The 17415-nt window shown below is 51.6% G+C and overlaps 1 protein-coding gene across 2 annotated transcripts in view; it reads right to left on the bottom strand.

Moving 5' to 3' along the window:
- Positions 1-8538: 8538 nt before the first annotated feature.
- NRXN2 (neurexin 2) overlaps positions 8539-17415 on the bottom strand; it is a 159524-nt gene continuing 150647 nt past the window's right edge. For both annotated transcript variants that reach the window (XM_027856256.1, XM_027856258.1), the window contains one exon: positions 8539-9466. In XM_027856256.1, coding sequence (XP_027712057.1) covers positions 8556-9466 — 911 coding nt within the window. In that variant the 3' untranslated portion in view covers positions 8539-8555. The remainder of the gene's footprint in view (positions 9467-17415) is intronic.

Raw genomic sequence — 17415 nt, 5'->3', positions numbered from 1 at the left:
GGTCTCCTGGTTCTGTCTTGTATGGGCTCTCAACAAACTCAGTCTGCATCCAATTCAACTAACATGGTAGAATGTAAGCTTCTCAAGGCAAGAAATGTTTTGCTTAGCACCTGGCAAGTGCCCAGCACATAGTAGGTGTTTAATAAATGCTTGCTGATTGACTGAATGACTGATAGATGCTCACTGTGTGAGAGGCCCCATGCTGGACCGATACCAAGTTTAAAAGTGGTTCCTGTCTCCAAAGAAGACCAAAAGATTTGCAGCTGGAAACATATATATGTATATATGTGTATGTATATATATATATGTTTATAGGTACAGATATGTGTGTACACACATGTACATGCACATGGAGCTCGAGGGAGAGGTAGAGAGGTGTGACATGTACACAGGCAGACGTCTTCCAAGATGTGGGAGATAGGAGTAGATGTGAGGCCCAGGCCAAGGCTGCTGGGAGACTTGAGAGGCAGAGACTTCCTGGACAAAGTGGTCTTGAAGAGAGAGAAGAATTTAGAAGATGGAAATGGGTACAAGGAGGGAACTGTGAGGACAGCATTGAGTCCAGAGAGATGGCGCAGATGGCAAAGTTCAGGGAAGCAATCAAGCCTGGCTTGGCCGCACCGGATTGTAGGAAGGGGCTGTGCCCGGGCTGGGGAGGGAGGGAGCCCCTTTCTCATCTTTACGTCTCAGAATCTTTGTCTTTCAAGGCTCAGCCTCTCTGGTTCCCTTAGCGGCCAGAGTTCTCTCCCTCCTTAAATCTCTCTGCATTCATTGACCCGTGTCCATGTTGTGCTCTGCTCACACACCAACCAAGAACAGAGGTTCTCTGAGGGCGGAGCTCATGCTCTTCTTGTCTCTGGATCAGCTAAAAGCAGGAGCTTCATAAACGCTTGTTGGACCATAGCTGCCTTTCCCTTTTTGGGAGGCAGGCAAAAGTGGAGAGATGGCTGAGGCAGAGAAAGGCACGCAGGAGCTAGGCTCTGGCATCCTCCCTCCCTCTGTGGCTGGGCTGAATGTGGAAGGGGGACTCTGGAGTGAGGAGCATCTTCAGAAATCCCGGATCCCAGAATTCCTTGTCTCTCTGGTATTCTTTCCTGGGCCATCCTTCCCTCTTGGCTAACCAGGTCTGGCAGTATCAGATCTGAGTCTGAATCTCTGTTTTACTTACTTGTGACCTTGGGCTAGTCTCTTCCCCGCTCTTGGACTCAGTTTCTTCTTCTTCATATGTAAAAAGAGGAGGTTGGACCCCAAGACCTTTAAGGTCTCATCCTGCTCTAGACTTTGGATTCTCTGGTTTTCCCCAGCTCTCCTCCACCTCTGACACCTGAAGGTTCAGGGTGGTCAGTCTCTGTCTGTCCAGATCCCATCTGATCACCCCCTCATGACCTCCCCCTGGGAGGTGCACGCGGGCATGGAGGCCTCTGGGGAAATCACCTCTCTGACGGTGAAATCGACCTCTGAGAGGGAGGGCCGGGCTCCCTGCCCACTCCCTGCTGCTCCACCAGGCCTAGGCCTTGTGTCACCATATGGAGCGTACTGTAGGAGGCCGAGTAGCTGCTTCCTGCTTCGGGCTTATGCAGATTAGCTGGTAGGTCAGCTCAGCTTGTCGCTGGGCGCTCCCCCCTCCCTCCCAGAGCACGATGCCCATGGCTCTGCTCTGTGGTGGGGAGGCAGCGTCTTAGAGCTGTCAGGGATCCCCCTCCCCCCTTCCCAGCTTACAAAGGAGGCAAGCTTTTCTGCAATTAAGGGACTGGATCAGAGGAATCTAAGGTCTCTCTCAGCTTCAAACCCTAGCATCCTAGGAATTTGCCCAAGGCCACAGGGCCAGTTAGTAGCAGAGCTGGAACTGGGGAGAGGAGAAGGAAGGGGGGGTGGTCCTAATTATCTAATGCATCTATTAAGAGCTCACAAGCCCTTAAGGTTACTCCCCTGCCAGGGGTGTTCACATTCGAATAGAAGCCAAACTCCAAGGAATTAATGTCTAATGGCAGATTTCCAGAGTAGTGATGAATCAGTTGGGGAGAGAGATTTAGGCTAGGGAGATGCTGGCCACCTGAGGGGGTCACAGAGAATCAGATGGCACAGGGCATTGGTCTGGAAGCCGCAGTGAAGGGGCTCACAAGCTCCCCTGCTCGCAGCAACCAGGAAAAGAGGGGCATCGCCTCTCTCCAAGGTCACTAGTGAGCCAAATCCCAAAGCCTGGCTCCGGCCCCGGCTCCCTCTGCCCCTCTCTGTCTGTGGCTTTGCTGCTCTGGCCTGGTTCTCTTTCTTTCTTTCTTTTTTTTTTTTAATTTTTAGGCAATTGAGGTTAAGTGACTTGTCCAAGGTCACACAGCTAGTAAGTGTCAAGTGCTTGGTCTGAGGCTGGATTTGAACTCAGGCCCTCCTGACTTCAGGGCCGGTGCTTTATCCACTGTGCCACCTAGCTGCCCCCCTGGCTCTCTTTCTACCTCTAGTTACTCCTCAGTCTCCTCAGGTGGTACAGTGGTTAGCACGCTGGACCTGGTGTCAGAAAGACCTAAGTTCAAATCCAGCCACAGACATATCTTAACTGTGTGAGCCTGGACAAGTTACTTTATCTCTGCCTGCCTTGATTTCTAGTCTATAAATTGGGGATAATAGAACCTCCAAGAGTTGTCCCGGGTGATAAAATGAGATAATCTGATTTGTTAAGTGCTTTGCAAACCTTAAGGAGGTTACACAAATACAAAGGTGAACTATTATTATTCTTTGATGAATCTGGCTGCCACTGTGGAGCTCCCTCCTTAGTCTGCCATCTTCTTCCAATCTATCTTCATTCTCCGGCTCAAAAGCATCAGCAGTTCTCTATCGCGTCTGGTACAAAACAGCCACTCTTCTGTTTGGCATTGAATGTCTTTTACAATCTGGCTCTGGAAAGGCAACTAAGCGATCCAGTGAAGAGAAGCAGGAAGACCTGAGTTCAAATCCAGCCCCAGGCACTTACTAGCTGTGGGACCCTGGGCAAGTCATCTCACCCTGCTTGCCTCAGTCTTCTCATCTGTAAAAGGAAGCGTTTGACTTGATGGGCTTCCAAGGTCCAGCTTTAAATCTATGATCACATGACCTGGGGCTGCTCTTCCTTCACATGCTTTAGGGGGCAACCACGCTGACGTACCACATGAAATCCCCCTTCCCTCCTCTGCGTCTTTGCCGAGGCCATCTCCACACCTGGAACGCGCTTCTTCTTTTCTTTCAGTCATTTCGGTCGTGCCTGGCTCTTCATGACCCCATTTAGGGTTTTCGTGGCAAGAGTTTGCCATTTCCTTCTCCAGCTTATTTTACAGGTGAGGAAACTGAGGCAAGCAGGGTGAAGTGACTGGCCCAGGGTCACACAGCTAGTAAGTGTCTGAAGCTGGATTTGAACTCAGGTCTTCCTGACTCCAGGCCCAGTGGTTTCTCCACTACACCACCTAGCTGCCCTTGTCCTTCTGGCTGTCCAAACCCTTCCTCACCTCTGCCTTTCAGAATACCAAGCTCCCCTTCAGGGTCAGTTCAGGCGCCGCTTCTTGCGGGAATCATATCCTCCCCTCTTCCCACCCGGCTCCCCATGCTACTTCCCACCTGGATCTCCTGCTCCTCTCCCCATCTCTTGTCACTGTGTTTCCCCCGCATGTGTTTCACATTTATGCATCCGTGTACATGTTCCTCTGGCCCCGCTGGCCCCTGCATACCGTAGGTGCTCAATGGATGCTTGTTGAATTGAAGAAACCCTGGCTCACTCAACCCTGGTCCCCCAAGCCTGCCAAAGCCTGTGGATCCCCAACTCGCCTGGGATCTCAGAGTTGATCCCCAACCTTGCCTGGTCCCTCTATAAAGTGGTGGCTGCTGCTGCCCAGCCCTCTCCCAATAGTATTCAGAAGTTTCATATTTCATAGACTTTCAGAGCTAGTCCAACACCTTTATCTCACAGATGGGGAAACTGAGGCCCAGAAAGGGGGAAATGACTTGGCTGAGACCACACAATTTGGCAGGTGGAGGTGGTGCCATAGTAGATAGGGCACTGGGCCTGGAGTCAGCACTATCTGAGTTCAAATCCAGCCTCAGATACTTATAGCTGTGTGACTCTGGGCAAGTCACTTCACCTCTGTCTGCCTCAGTTGAATAGAGCAGGCATTCTCGATCAGGTGTGGGTGGGTTAAGAGATCCCTTCTAGCCCTGAGGCTTTTTGTAGGACGAGGGACCCTAGGTTTGGGGCCACTAGGTCTGTCCTCCTGCTCCGGCCTCTCACTCCCTGTGGGACTTTAGACCAGAGGTGCTTAACCTTCCGAGGGTCCCTTTTTTATGTGCCGTTTCCCCCCGTTAGAGTGTAAGCTCCTTGAAGGCAGGGACCATCTTTCTTCTTCACTTATAGTGGGACCCCCAGCACTTTGCACAGCGTCTGGCACAGAAATTGCTTCATAAATGTTGGCTGGCTTGTTGACTGATGGTGGTAGCAATCTGGTGAAGTCTGGGGGGGCCCCTTCTCAAAATCACGGTTTTAACAGCATTCAATAAAAGGCATAAGGTTACAAAGGAGACCAATTATATTGAAGTTAAAACGCCGTTTTCCCCCATTCAAGTACAAAGATGTCCCCAGACCTTTGGACCCCAGATGAAGAAGAAGAAGAGGGACTGACCTTGTTCTGCTCAGACCCAGAGACAGAGCAGGGAGCAATGGCGTAAAAGTCACAGAGGGCTAGATTTTGGCCCAAGGTTTGGAAAAATCTCAAAAACCAGAGCTGTCTAACAGCAGGATGGGCTATCTCAGGAGCTGCCTGGTCATTGAAGGCTTTAAACAGCCTGGAGGAATGGATGTCGTGGAGGAGATTGATTATTAATTAGGTGCAGGTCAGGTGGGAGGGCTCCAAGGTGCCTCTGGAAGATTCTGTGATTCTGCCAACTCCTGTCACCTCCTTGGGTCTTCAGTGGGGGGGAGGAGGGTTGAACCACACCATCTTTAAGGCCCTTCCAGCTCTGAAGTCTTATTGTCTGGTGATCAAAAGGATTCTCTATCCCGTGAACGCCACTGAACCCAGCCCCACTGACAGGCCAGAGGTATTCCGAAGAGGACAAATGAGCCTCCATCTCCCCAGCTGGGGGCAGGGCACAAAGTCATCGCTCTCCAAGGAGAGCTAAGGGAGATCTGGGAAGTAGACAGTGGAATCCCGCCCTGCCCCTCTGCCCCAGTCGGTGGCCTGGGTGAGCCGGCCACCAGGAAGCCCCGAGAAGGTGAGAGAGGGAATTCAGAAAGGGGCTCTTCACCTTTGTTTGTGCCTCCCCCCTCATTTCCCTATTGGTGGGTGACCTCCATTCAGGAAGACACTCACTGTCAGCCCCGCCCTGTGTCCCCGGGCCATCAGAGCTGCCATCTAAGGCCCAGAGAAGGGAGCTGGGCCATCATCCAGAAGGCCCATGTGGCCTCACCACCCTTAGGCTAACACAGGGTAGGGTTCTTCCTGCTGGTCTCTGCAGGGGCGCTCTCTCTCCCTCTCTTTCCCTCTCCCCTCCTTTCTCTCTCTTTCTGTCTGTCTCTCCTCTCTCTCTCTTTCTGTCTCTGCCTTTCTGTGTCCCTGTCTCTCTCCCTCCCTCCCCCCTCTTTTTGTGGTCATAGAAGCCTCTTCAAGCACTGGCAGGATGACCATTTGGTGGGTGTGTTGTAAAAGGATTATTTGGGGGTATGACTTGGACTGGGGGCCCTTGTGGTCCCTTCTAGCTCTGAGTTTCCATGATGGAAGGTGGGAAGGACAGTAAAGAAAGCTGGAGCGAAGAAAAGGTTGGTGTATGTAGAACCGTATGATGTCAGAGTCCATCAGCACCTGTCAGCCCAACTCCCAGTCTCAGGGTTCTCCAGCCCCCCATCAGGCCTCACACATGTTGTCAGCTCTTTGGGGGTAGGACTCATGTCTCCATTCTCCCTCCCCTGTAGATTTAGCCACAGGACAGACCAGTAGAGAAACATTGAAAAGCACACATTGTTGGCCATCTCCAGCACTTATCCCACCCAGCTTGGCTGTTGGCCTGGGTCATCTCCTTTGGTTTAACTGTCAGGTCCCTGGAGCTCCTCTCTTCTCTAGGAACCTGGTCTTTATCTTGAGAAAGTCAAGGCAGAAGCCACTGGTAGCAATGCCACAAGAGATCTTCATCAGAGATAATGAGGGACGACAGAAGGGTCCTACCTGTGACCTGGCTTCCAGTCCCCCTTTACAAAGCGTGTGTCTTTGCCCAAGTCACCTCTTCTCTGAGCCTCAGTCTCCTTATCCATTTGGGGTCTGCACCTGTAATTTTCAATGGTGTTGGGAGCTCCCTCCACCTGGGCGGTATCTGTCCTTTGTCTTATTGGCCAACCATAAGCATTTGTTTCATGCACCAGACATTGTACTATATATATGAGAGTTGCCTGGGCCGCTGTGAGGTCAAGTCATTTACCCAGGGTCACACAGCCCTGGTTAGAGACGGCACTGGAACCCAAGTCTATCTGAACCAAGGACTGGGCTCTCTGCAACAAACCATAGAGCCTTTCTCTTCATATCCATAACATGCAAATAATGATCCCTGACCTGTCTATCTCACAAAGTCATTGTGAGGACCCAATGAGATGGAAAGCACCATGTAATTATAAATGCCAAAGAAATGAGAGAGAACCATAGTAGGAAATACGGCAGAATGAGTAAAGGGAACAGTATCTGAACCCATCGGAAGGCAGGCCCTGCCTCCTCTGCAGCGGGCCCTTGATTCAGTGCTCATTTGTGGCTTGAGTCATTGAAACAGAAGGACCACAGGTTATGCCTGAGACATTCTGGTCCTCCTTGTGCCTGTCTTGAATCTCAAGTGCACACTGGGTCAGGCAGGCACCCCGGCTCTTCCCTGGAGACTGACCACAGAACCATCTCCCTTGGAACAGGTCAAAAGAGTAAGGCATGCCCTGCCAGTCATTCTGTCACTGGAGAGCCAGGATTAGAACCCTGGCCTCCCTGGGTGGGGTCCTCGTGCTTCACTTGAGCTTAGGGGTTGGGGGTGGGGGTGGCACAGATGGGGTTGTGTCCAAATTAGGGGGCACTTGGCTTTCAATGGGGGGGGGGGGGCGGCAGCTAGTTAGATCGCAGCCTGGGGAGCCAAGAAGGCTTCCTCTCCTCCTCCAAGCTGGTTGACTGTTGGTGTTTCCTGCCTCGGTGTAGGAATTGAGGCAGAGGAAGCTGGGAGGGAGGGGAGGAGGGGCTCGACCGCACCCCTCCCGGAACAAACCGCACAGGGCCAATGGAGTTTGGAAAGTTTCTTTTGTTTCTCCCACACATTTCCGGAATTTGGGTGTTTTCCAAGACTCAGACACATTTGTTAACAAAGAGAGAGAAAGAAAAAAATAACAATGGGGGACGGGAGCCCCTTCGGCAGAGAACTGTCCCCCCAGCAAGTCCGTGGGGCCGTTCCTCCCGGCTCCCTCTCGCCCGGGATGCCACAGGTTATTGATATCTAGATAATTGTCTTTAATATATATCTGCATTTTCCTTTCCCCCACCCCCCGCCCCCCGCCCCCCAACCCGACACACACGCACAGATGCTCTTCTTTGCCAGATCCCAAATGCACGTCGCCCGAAAAATCAACTTGTCAAGAGACTTCCAAATCCTCCCCTGGGCAAGGCAGGGCAGGATAGGGCAGGGCAGGGCAGGGCAGGGCAGGACACCACTGTCTGTTTAGGGAGCATGGCCTCTGGGGCAGAGGTTTCCCTCTCTGCCCAAAGCCCTGGCCCCAAGGACTCCCTATACCCTGAACCCACCCCCGACACACTCTGTGCCCACCTTCCCCCCACCGTGACCCAAACCCCATCGAAGCCCAACCCTTTACTGCCAGCTGCTGCTGCTCCCAGGAACCAAAACATTGGAGGGGGAGGGGAGGGCAGGAAAGGAAGGGAAAACACTAGAAAAGGGAGAGGGCAGGAAAACCGGGGAGCAAAAAGGAGAAAGAGACAGAAAGGGAAGAACAGGCACAGCCAGTGAAAGGGATGGGGGAAAGAAGGAAGAAAGAGAGGAAGGGATGCAAGGAAGGCAGAAAGAGAGAAAAGGAAGGAAGGAAAATAGGAAGGAAGAGAGGCTTTAAGGGAGGAAAGAAGGAAAGGAAAGGCGTTGGGGAGGGAAGGAAAGAAGGGGAATTGAGGAAATAAACCGGACGAGAAGCAAACACTTTACAAAATCCCTGCCTGCCTTCCCGCCCCCACGCCCCCCCTAAATAAAATCACCCCCCCCTTTAAAAAAATAAATCAATCCAGGGATGGGAGTGGGAGCTCCAAGGCCTCACTCTACGGTCTCCCTTGGCCAGGGGAGGCAGCTCTGGAGACCATCATGGTGGGCAGGGAGGAAAACCGAGGAGGGGGCACCCTTTTTTTTTTCCTTTTTCCTTTTTCTTTTTTCTTTTTTCTTTTTTCTTTTTGCGTTTCCTCCTGGCGAGAGAAGTCCGAGGCGGCCCTTGGCCCGTGCCCCCGGGGGGTCGGGGTCGGGCGGGGGCTGCTGCTGCTGCTCGCTCGGCTGGCAGGGGGCCGGCGGGCACCGCGGGCCCGGGGCGGTCACACGTAGTATTCCTTGTCTTTGTTCTTCTTGGCCTTGCTGGGCGCCTTGGGCGCGGCGGGAGCCTTCTCCTTCACCACGGCGCCGTTGCTCTGGGCCGAGTTGCTGATGTAGTTGCGGCTCTGGTCCACCTGGTAGGAGCCCTCGTCGCGGTTGCGGTACTTGTACATGGCGTAGAGGAGGATGAGGATGCAGAGCGCCGCCGCCGCCACGATGCCCACCACCATGCCCGTGGTGCTACTAGACTCGCGGATCACCTCGACGGCGCCGGGCGGGCCCCGCTCTCCGGGGCCCGTGGGGTTGGCTGTGGGTACACGGGGGAAGCCGGGGGCTGCCGTCACGCCGGGGGCCAGGGCGGGGGGTGGCCGCCGTGGCTCGAAGGACGTGGGCGCCCCGGGGCCCCCAGCCGCCGCCACCGGCGGGTTCTCCAGCAGCGGCTGCAGCGGGTCGCGGTGGTTCATTTTGCCCGCCGGCAGGTTGGGGGGCAGGGCAGAGGGGGCGAGAAGGACCCCCGGCGCCCCCGTGGCCCCGTCTGTCCTGAGGTTGGGCCGGGGGGGAGGAGGCTTGCGGGGGGACAAGAGGGTGGTACGGTCCGTGACCAAGGGGAAGGTGGTGTAAAAGTCTTCGTCGTCCGTGGGGGGCAAACTGGAGTCAAAGACCTCCCCCGAGGCGAAGCCTGACGCCTCCATGGGCTCCTCGCAGTCGCTGTCATCCTGCTCCCCGCCCTGGCACGGGGGCGGCCCTGCTGGGGGCCGCCGGGCCCCGGGCGGGGGCAGGGTGTCTTGGGTGGCACCCATGCCCGTGAGGAAGGGGTAGAAAGTCGGGGGCGGGGGCACGAAGGGGGAGCGGGTGGCCACAGGAGGGGGGTCTAGGGAGTCCTCCGTAATAATAGGCAAAATTAACTCGCCTCCTAGAAGAAGAGAGAGAAGAGAGAAGAGAGGCATCAGGGGCAGCCGGCGGGGCTCGGCCTGGGCACAGAGAGAGAAACAGCAGGCCTTTGACAAAAATCGCCAATCGGTTCCAATTAGCTTGTCCGAAAAGGCTACCTAGGGCTCGGGCCCGCGCCAGCCCAGGGGGCATTACGAGGCAGCGGGCCTGCCCGCGGGAGGGACTCTGCGCTCGGAAGGGTTCTCGGTCTCTTTTTTTCTCTTTTAATTTTTGGTTCGTTTTTAAGAAACCAAAAGGAAAAAACAAGAAAAGCAAATGGAAAAGGAACGAAAAAAAAACGAAAACAAAGAACGTCTACTGGTTTGGTTATATTTTTTTTTGTCTTTTTTGTTTGTTTGTTTGTTTTTAAAACAGCTTTAAATAGGTCAACAGCAGCATTGACACAAGCCTACTGGCCGGGGTGGGGGCACTGGCTAGTTTCTCTTTTGGGGGGAGGGTGTTTGTGATCGGTTTGGTTTTTAAAAAAGAAGAGAGCATACCACGGAATTCAGGTAACTTACATCAACAAATAGGCCCAGTGATTTTAGCATGAAGAAAAAAATTACAAAACAGAGCTGTGTAAGAGGGTTCTCCCGGATGAAAATAAAGACAACTTTTTTTTTTTCTTTGCTTTGCTTTTCCTTTTCCGTACAACTCTGTCTGTCTGTCTGTCTGTCTGTCTGTCTGTCTGTCTGTCTGTCCTCTGGCCCTGGCACCTCCCTTGTTCACCACTTCTCTCCTCTCCCTGACTCTCTCCCTCTCTCCTCACTCTTAGCAGAGCTGGGCCTGAGGTCAGACCTAAGGCATTGGGGTCACTGACTGAGAGGCACTGGATTGGGATGAAACTGGGGGTCTAATGGGAGGGGAGGTGGGGTACAGGGGAGGTGTGGACACAGAGACATCAGAGTTCTGGGAGCGGCCAAGTGCCTTGGGCACAAGGGGTTAGGGATGGGGGGGATGAGACAGAAAGGACAGCTGAGTGAGCTGGGACAGCTGGGGTGTCTGGGGTACAGAGACATCAGAGGTCTGAGAGCGGCCAGGGGCCCCAGGCAAGAAAGGATAAGGGATGGGGGGCGGGGGGAAGAGGTAGGAGGGAGGGAGGGGCGAGCTAGGTGAGCTAGGGTGTCTAGGCATGTGTGCTAGGAGAATGGGGGAGAGAATGGAGGCCTGTAAGGATGAAGCCGCAAGGGCAGTCAGGGGAGGGTATTACTTGAGAAGAGGGAGTGGGCCAGGGTCATGTGTGAAGGTGAAGGCGTGTCTGAGGGTGAGGTGAACCTGGAGGGTCAAGGTCAGGAGCAGGCGAGGTGAGGTGAGAGACTATGCCTGAGCTGCCCCTGACTACCCAACCTCCTCTCCACCCACTCCCTCTACCCCTCTAGCCTCCCCCCCTCCCCAACCCCTCCCCAGAGCCCCAGCAGCTCTAGGGCTGCCCCAGGGCTTGGCTGCCTCAGGCCCTTTTAGGAAAAACAATAACAAACCAACAGAAAGAAGAAGAAAGCAAAAAAAGGAAAGGAAATATATACACACACAGCCGTCTAGGGGAGGCTCCTGCTGGGAGGTGGGGACCCAGGGGAGGTCACGGGAGGGAGGGCTCTCCCCCCACTTCCTAGGGCTGGTAACTGAAAACCCATGAATGGGTAGAGGAGTGGAGGAGGGAGCCAACTATTTGCTTGAACCCTCAGAGGAATTGCGACTCCCCACATCCCCTAGAAAGAGTGCTAGATCTCCCATCATCCCCAAGGATGAGAACCACAACTCCCATAATCCCTGGGTGAGGACTATCTCTCCTTTCATCACCTAGAATGAAGGGAGGCTATATCTCCTATCGTCTCTTAGGATGAGATCTAGACTTCTCCTCATCCCCTAGGCAGGACAACTCCTAGCCTCTAGGTTGAAGACTATATTTCTTATGATGCTCTAGGTGGATAGAGGGCTATATTTCCAATGATCTCCTCTAGATTTAAGGACTCCATTTCTCATCATCTTTCAGGTTAAACCCAAAGTAGCCAGTTCTCCCTTTACTCTGGCCAGTTTCCAGACCTTTGGCCCCAGAGACCACTAACCTGAGACCCTTAGGAGCCGAGGTATCCTTGCTTGGCTAGGGAAGGAGGTGTTGGAATTTTCACAGTCATCATTTCCTCTGGTCTTTGGCTATTTCCTCTCCAGTTCAACTCTACTGACTCTTGGGACTTACTCTCCATCTAGATTTAGGGAGCTTGGGCCCCCTCCAGGAAGCCCACCTGGATTCATCCTCCACATCCTGCCACCCTCCAAAGACAATCTCATTCTGTTCTCAAAACAGTTTAGTCAATTACAGCAAACTTTCTCCCAGCCAAGCCCTGGGATGACCAGGAGAGCTCTCAGCCCAGATCATGGGCATGGATGATGAATGCAGGAGAGTGCCTGGGAGCTCCCAGGAATGAGCTCCAAACTGTACTTTAACAGTCTTTTTCTAGTGGTTCTACATTAGCCTGACATTTGGGGACCTCTGATATTACAACCACCCCTCCGACCATCTCCACTCCAATGCAGGGCCCCCTGTGAGTGAAGCTGCCTCCTGGCTTTGGGTCTTTGTTCCTAGGAAATGCTAGCTTCCTCCCACTCCTGAGAAATAATTTACTTCCATACAAACCATATTTATCCGTCCTCAGACAGAACCTTAGAGCTAGAAGGGGCAATGGAGACCAAGAAGCTTGACCCCTTCATCCTACAGATCTGGAAACAGGCTCATACAGAAGAAATGCCTTCCCCAATCCTTCAAGAGACATCGTGCTGTTTTTGGAAAGGGCATTGGATTGGGTCAGAGGACTTGGTGGTTAGCTTGGAGAGGAGAAGACTGGGGGTGAGGAGGGAAGATATGGCAATCTTGGCTACCACATGGGAGAGAGGTCAGATTTGGATCCAACTCTGAAAACTAGGTGAAGGTTGCAGGGGGGTCAATTCAGGCTCGATGGCAGGAAACTCTTCCTTACCGTCAGAGCTGGTTATCTCAAGTAGAATGGGACGCCTGAGGAGCTAGGGGCTTTCTGCTTACTCAAGGTCTGCACATAAGGGCTGAATGATCACACTTCAAGTAGGTGGTAGATGAGATCCTTGGTCATACAGGGGTGGGGCCTCTGGGGTCCCTCCCAACTCAGAAATTCGGTGTTTATGTGATGCAAGTTCCAATTGTAGAATTATCTGCTACTTACGAGTTGTAGATGTTGTCTATGTTTGCATATCACTTTAAGCCCCTGATCTCATTAGACCTCACCACCACCATACACACACAAACACACCCTGGACCTGGACAGAGCCTGACTTGATCACTAAACTCTACATCTTATCATTTCCTGCCACGGAAAGACAATGCCAACTGCCAACCTCCTCCAAGAAGTCTGCCCAGATCACCTCAACTTCTCCTGCGCAGAAGTGTTGTCAGAGAAGACATTATCCCTTGGGGAGGGACACTCAGTGCATAGCACGGTAGCTTTAGGCATCTTTATGTGGAGGTTTCCCAGTCTTTCCCCTAGCTAGATTAAAAGTCCCTCAAGGGCAAGGGGACATGCCTTAGATTAGCATCCTCTTACCACGCGCCCACACACAGCAAGCACTTGATCTGAAAAGTGTGGGTTGGAAAAGGAAGAGTCCAAGAAGTCTGAGAAGGCCAGGAGGCCCTAAAGTTATTGGCCACAGGAGGCTTTGGTGAGAACCTACTAAGGATGGGCTGGGGAGGGGAAGGGGCATAAAAGAGGGGAGGAAATGCATTTAGAATCTGAGGACCTAGGTTCAAATTTTGCATTGGCCCTTCACTGCCTTTATAATGCTGGGCAAGAACTCTCTCTGGACCTCAGAGACAAGAGCCAGTTCCTATGAAGCTGTCCTAACCCTCACAGCTGAGAGCAATCTTCTCTCCTCAGCATTCATGCTGTCTCTCTCATGTAGCATTTACCACACAATGCCTTGCATTCTGAGGCAGCTAGGTGGCAAAGTGGATAGAGTGCTAGTCCCAGAGACAGGAGGACCTGAGTTCAAATCCAGCCACAGACATTTACTAGCTGTGTGACCCTGGGCAAGTCACTCAACCCGTTTGCCTAAAAAAAAAGGCCCCTCCTGGAGTGTTTCCTTGTTGCGGCAGAGGGGCTTACGTAGCTCAGTGAAACTGTGAGCTAAGCCATGCAGGTTTACCCAAGATGGACAGGTCATAGTGGAGAACTCTGACAAAAAGAGATGATCCACTGGAGAAGGAAATGGCAAACTATTCCAGTATCTTTGCCAAGAAAACTCGAGGGAAAAAATAGTCCATGTGGTCATAAAGAGTCAGGCCGAACAACAGCAAAACTTGTATTCTAAACATCGATGTATGAGTCCCCACCCCAACCCGGCCAAAGACAGTAGGGTCCAGTAGAAAGAGCACCAGACTGGGCTCTGAAGACCTGGGCTCAAAGCTCACACCTGACATTCATTCCCTGGGTGGCTTTGGGCAAAATCACTTACTTTTCCAAGCCTCAGTTTCCTAATTTGCAAAATGATGGGATTGGACTAAAAAACTTTTTCATTTTAAGGATAAAATTTGATATGGACAAATGTAAAGTCTGCCTTTGTTTTCCAAAGATCAACTTCTTAAGAACAAGATGGAGAAGATGTGAGCAGAGAGAAACTGGTCTGAAAAAGTTGAAAAAGGGGGTTTTAGCTCAAGTTCAATGTCAATTAATCGAGAAAGCAAATTCACTCTCAGATGCCTCAAGAGGCACTCCAGAAGTTATGGCCTCAACGTCCTCTTGCATCAGATCAGATCGATGCATTGTGGGTTGGAATTCTGGGTGCCAGATTCTAGAAATGACTTCAATAAGCTGGAGATACGGCTCAGTAGATAGTGCTGGCTTTGGAGTCAGGAAGACCTGAGTTCAGATCCAGCCTCAAGCACTTCCTAGCTGTGTGACCCTGGGCAAGTCACTTTACCACTGTTTGCCTCAGTTTCCCCAGTAGTAAAATGGAGATAATGGCATCTACCTCCCAAGGTTGTTGGGTATCAAATGAGATTTTACATGAAGAATTTCACAAACCTTCAAGCATTATATGCTAGCCGTCATTACCTCTTAGAGAACAGGTAGAACCTGAAAAATTGTTCTTGAATAAATCCATTCCCCTTCCCTTCTCCACTGCTCTTCTGGCTTCAGTCCATGTCTGTAATTCTTATCCATAGGTGGCACCATCCCTGGCACCAAGCAACAAGAAGATATTGTCACCGAGTCCTCCTAATGACTATAAAGCCCCCAGACCCATGCTCAGGCCAACCCTGGGCTAACTGCCTGCTGGTGGGGAGGGGCAGAATGTATCAGCCCCAGCAATCAGCCAGGTACATGTCAATGCCAACCCATGGTGAGAGCCTGAGTCAGATGCCAGTCTCTGGCATCTGAAAAGTCCTCCCTAGGACCCCAGTCTGGGCCCAATACAAGTGGTGGCCCCAGACCCACTTCCAGGGAAAAGTAATCTCAGTACCTTAGATGCTGGGACAAATGTGGCAGGGGATGCCAGAACAAGTCTGGCGAGTATGGTAGACTCGGGGAAAGCAAATTTCAAAGAGTTCAAAGGAAGGTAGGTAGGATTTCGTGGGCTCAGAATTCACAACAGAAACTGGAGATGGGCGGTTCTGAAGAACGAAATGCTGAAAACTTAAAAAAATCCTCTGATGAGAAAGAAAAGTGGGAGCTGGGAGAGAGGATGTAACCACCGTGAATGGGCCAATGCCAACGCTGATGAGTCCTCACTTTAAAGACGTGTACAGAGCAGGGGGAGAGAGCTGAGGACGCCTGAAAAGGAGACCAGAGATGGAGGAATTGTGTCAGCGACACGTAGCTCTGGAGGAAGTGAGGCTGGGGAGAGGAGGCAAAGAAAACTCCAGACCCTTTTTAGCTTTGCTGGAGCAAGGGAGGGGACAAGAGGAAAGACACAAGCGCTGCTCAGGGCAGACGAGACAATGAGAATGGAACGAGAAAAATGGCAGAATCGGCAAGTCCACGTTTGTTTCTGAGGTTTTTCCTTCTACCAAGGGGAATGATCTTTGGTCCAGGAAGGAGGAACCAAGACGGCCAATCGAGGAGTGAAACAATAGACAGTAAGGGAACATCGGGGCCTCTGCAGCTCTGCAGGAGTGGGCAGAGGGGACTCTGAGCCACCTCATGGAGCCCTGAGAGTTGCGGAGAATGTGGAGTGCTGCAGGAGTGGTGGGGAAAAGGGAGAAAAGGCCATGAGCTTGAGTTTTAACTCCTGGCAAAATTCCAGAAGGTACTGACTGGCAAAATGATGGATCGTGAGTATTGAGAAAGGGAAACAGTAGTCACAAAGAGCCTGGGGAGAGGGTGGGGGTGATAGGGTTAGGACTGGAAAGGATCTTGGAAGCCATTAAATCCAACCCCTTAATTTTACAGATAAGGAAACTGAGGTAGACAGCGGTTCAGTGACTTGCCCAGGGTCACACAGCTAGTAAGTGTCTGAGACTGGATTTAAATCCAGATCTTCTAGATTCCAAGTCCAGCACCCTATCCATTACAAATGCCAGGCGAACCTTATTTCCTCTTTGTGACAGAGTTACCAGGAAAATTCTATAGATGCAGAATACCTGGATTTCAGCAAGGATGAAGTCTCTCACAATATCCATGTGGATCAGATGGAGAGATGGAGGCTGGGTGGTAATGCAGTTAGGTGGATTCATCACCAGTGGAACAACTGGGCCCAAAGTCAGCCTGGGGTGAGGTCATAGCTGGAGTCCTGGAGGGGTCTATTGGCTGGAAAATTAACTCATCTCCTACAGATCAACTGTACTTCTAGGCAAATAACGGAGCGAAGGAACAACTTCTGTCTCGTCCTCCTCATTACAGCATCTTAAAAGAAGCATGGACAAGGGAACCACCAAAGAGGCAAGCTCTTCTGGATGATTCTCTAAAGAATTCTGCTCTGCTGTTTCCGATCTAAGAAACCCAGCCTAAGCCACTTTCGTCACTGACTCAGACTCAGGGATTGTTGGTGTGCTCGTCAAAATCGTGGATGATCCAGAGCTGGGAGGGAGAGCAAACACCAAAGGACAGACCTGGGATCTCCAAAGATGCCCCAAAGCTAGAAGGATGAGTCATAGCTAATGAAATGCATTTTAATTTGACTTTTAAGAAGTCAAATGCAGAAGCACAGGATGGAGGAAGAGACATTGGCTGGACAGCAGTCCACATGAAAAAGATCTGGGACTGCGAGTGGGCCACAAGCTTGATGCAAGTCAATAGAATGATGAGGTAGCAGCCAAAACATGATTTGATCTTGGACTACATTAATAGAAGACTGACCTCCAGAATGAGGAAGGTGACTGTCTCAGGGTCTTCCACTTTGGCCAGATCCCATCTGGTCTACTGTGCTCCATTTGGAGGGGGACTAAGATGGCGGGCAAATTCAAAGCCACACAAGGTAAGAGGATCAAGTGAAGAATGTTTAGCCCAGGGAAGAGAAGCTTTAAAAAAGACATGGTGGCTCTCTCCAAAAACTGAAAGGTTGGCATGTGGAAGAGGGATTAGATTGGTTCTACCATAGCTCCAGTGAGTGTGTACGTGTATGTGAGTATCTGAGAGTGTGAGTGTATGGGTGTGTGTATGTGCATGGGTATGTGTAAGTGTGTATGTGTGTGTGAGTATATATGAATGTGGGTGAGTGTGTGTGAATGTGTATGTGTGTGTGAGTATGTGTGAGAGTGTGTGTGTATGTGTTGTACATGTATGTACATGTATGTGACTGTATGTGTATGGGTATGTATTTGAGTGTGTGTATGGGGGTGTGTGAGTGTGTATGTTGTATATGAGTACGTATGAATGCGTGAGAGTGTGTGTGTATGGGGGTGTGTGAGTGTGCATGTGTATGTGAGTATCTGAGAGTGTGAGTGTATGGGTGTGTGTATGTGTATGGGTATGT

The sequence above is a fragment of the Vombatus ursinus genome, unplaced genomic scaffold (genome assembly GCF_900497805.2).
Source record: "Vombatus ursinus unplaced genomic scaffold, bare-nosed wombat genome assembly UNPS02011369.1, whole genome shotgun sequence".
NCBI classification, from domain to species: Eukaryota; Metazoa; Chordata; class Mammalia; order Diprotodontia; family Vombatidae; genus Vombatus; species Vombatus ursinus.
This window is presented reverse-complemented; position numbering and strand designations above follow the sequence as displayed.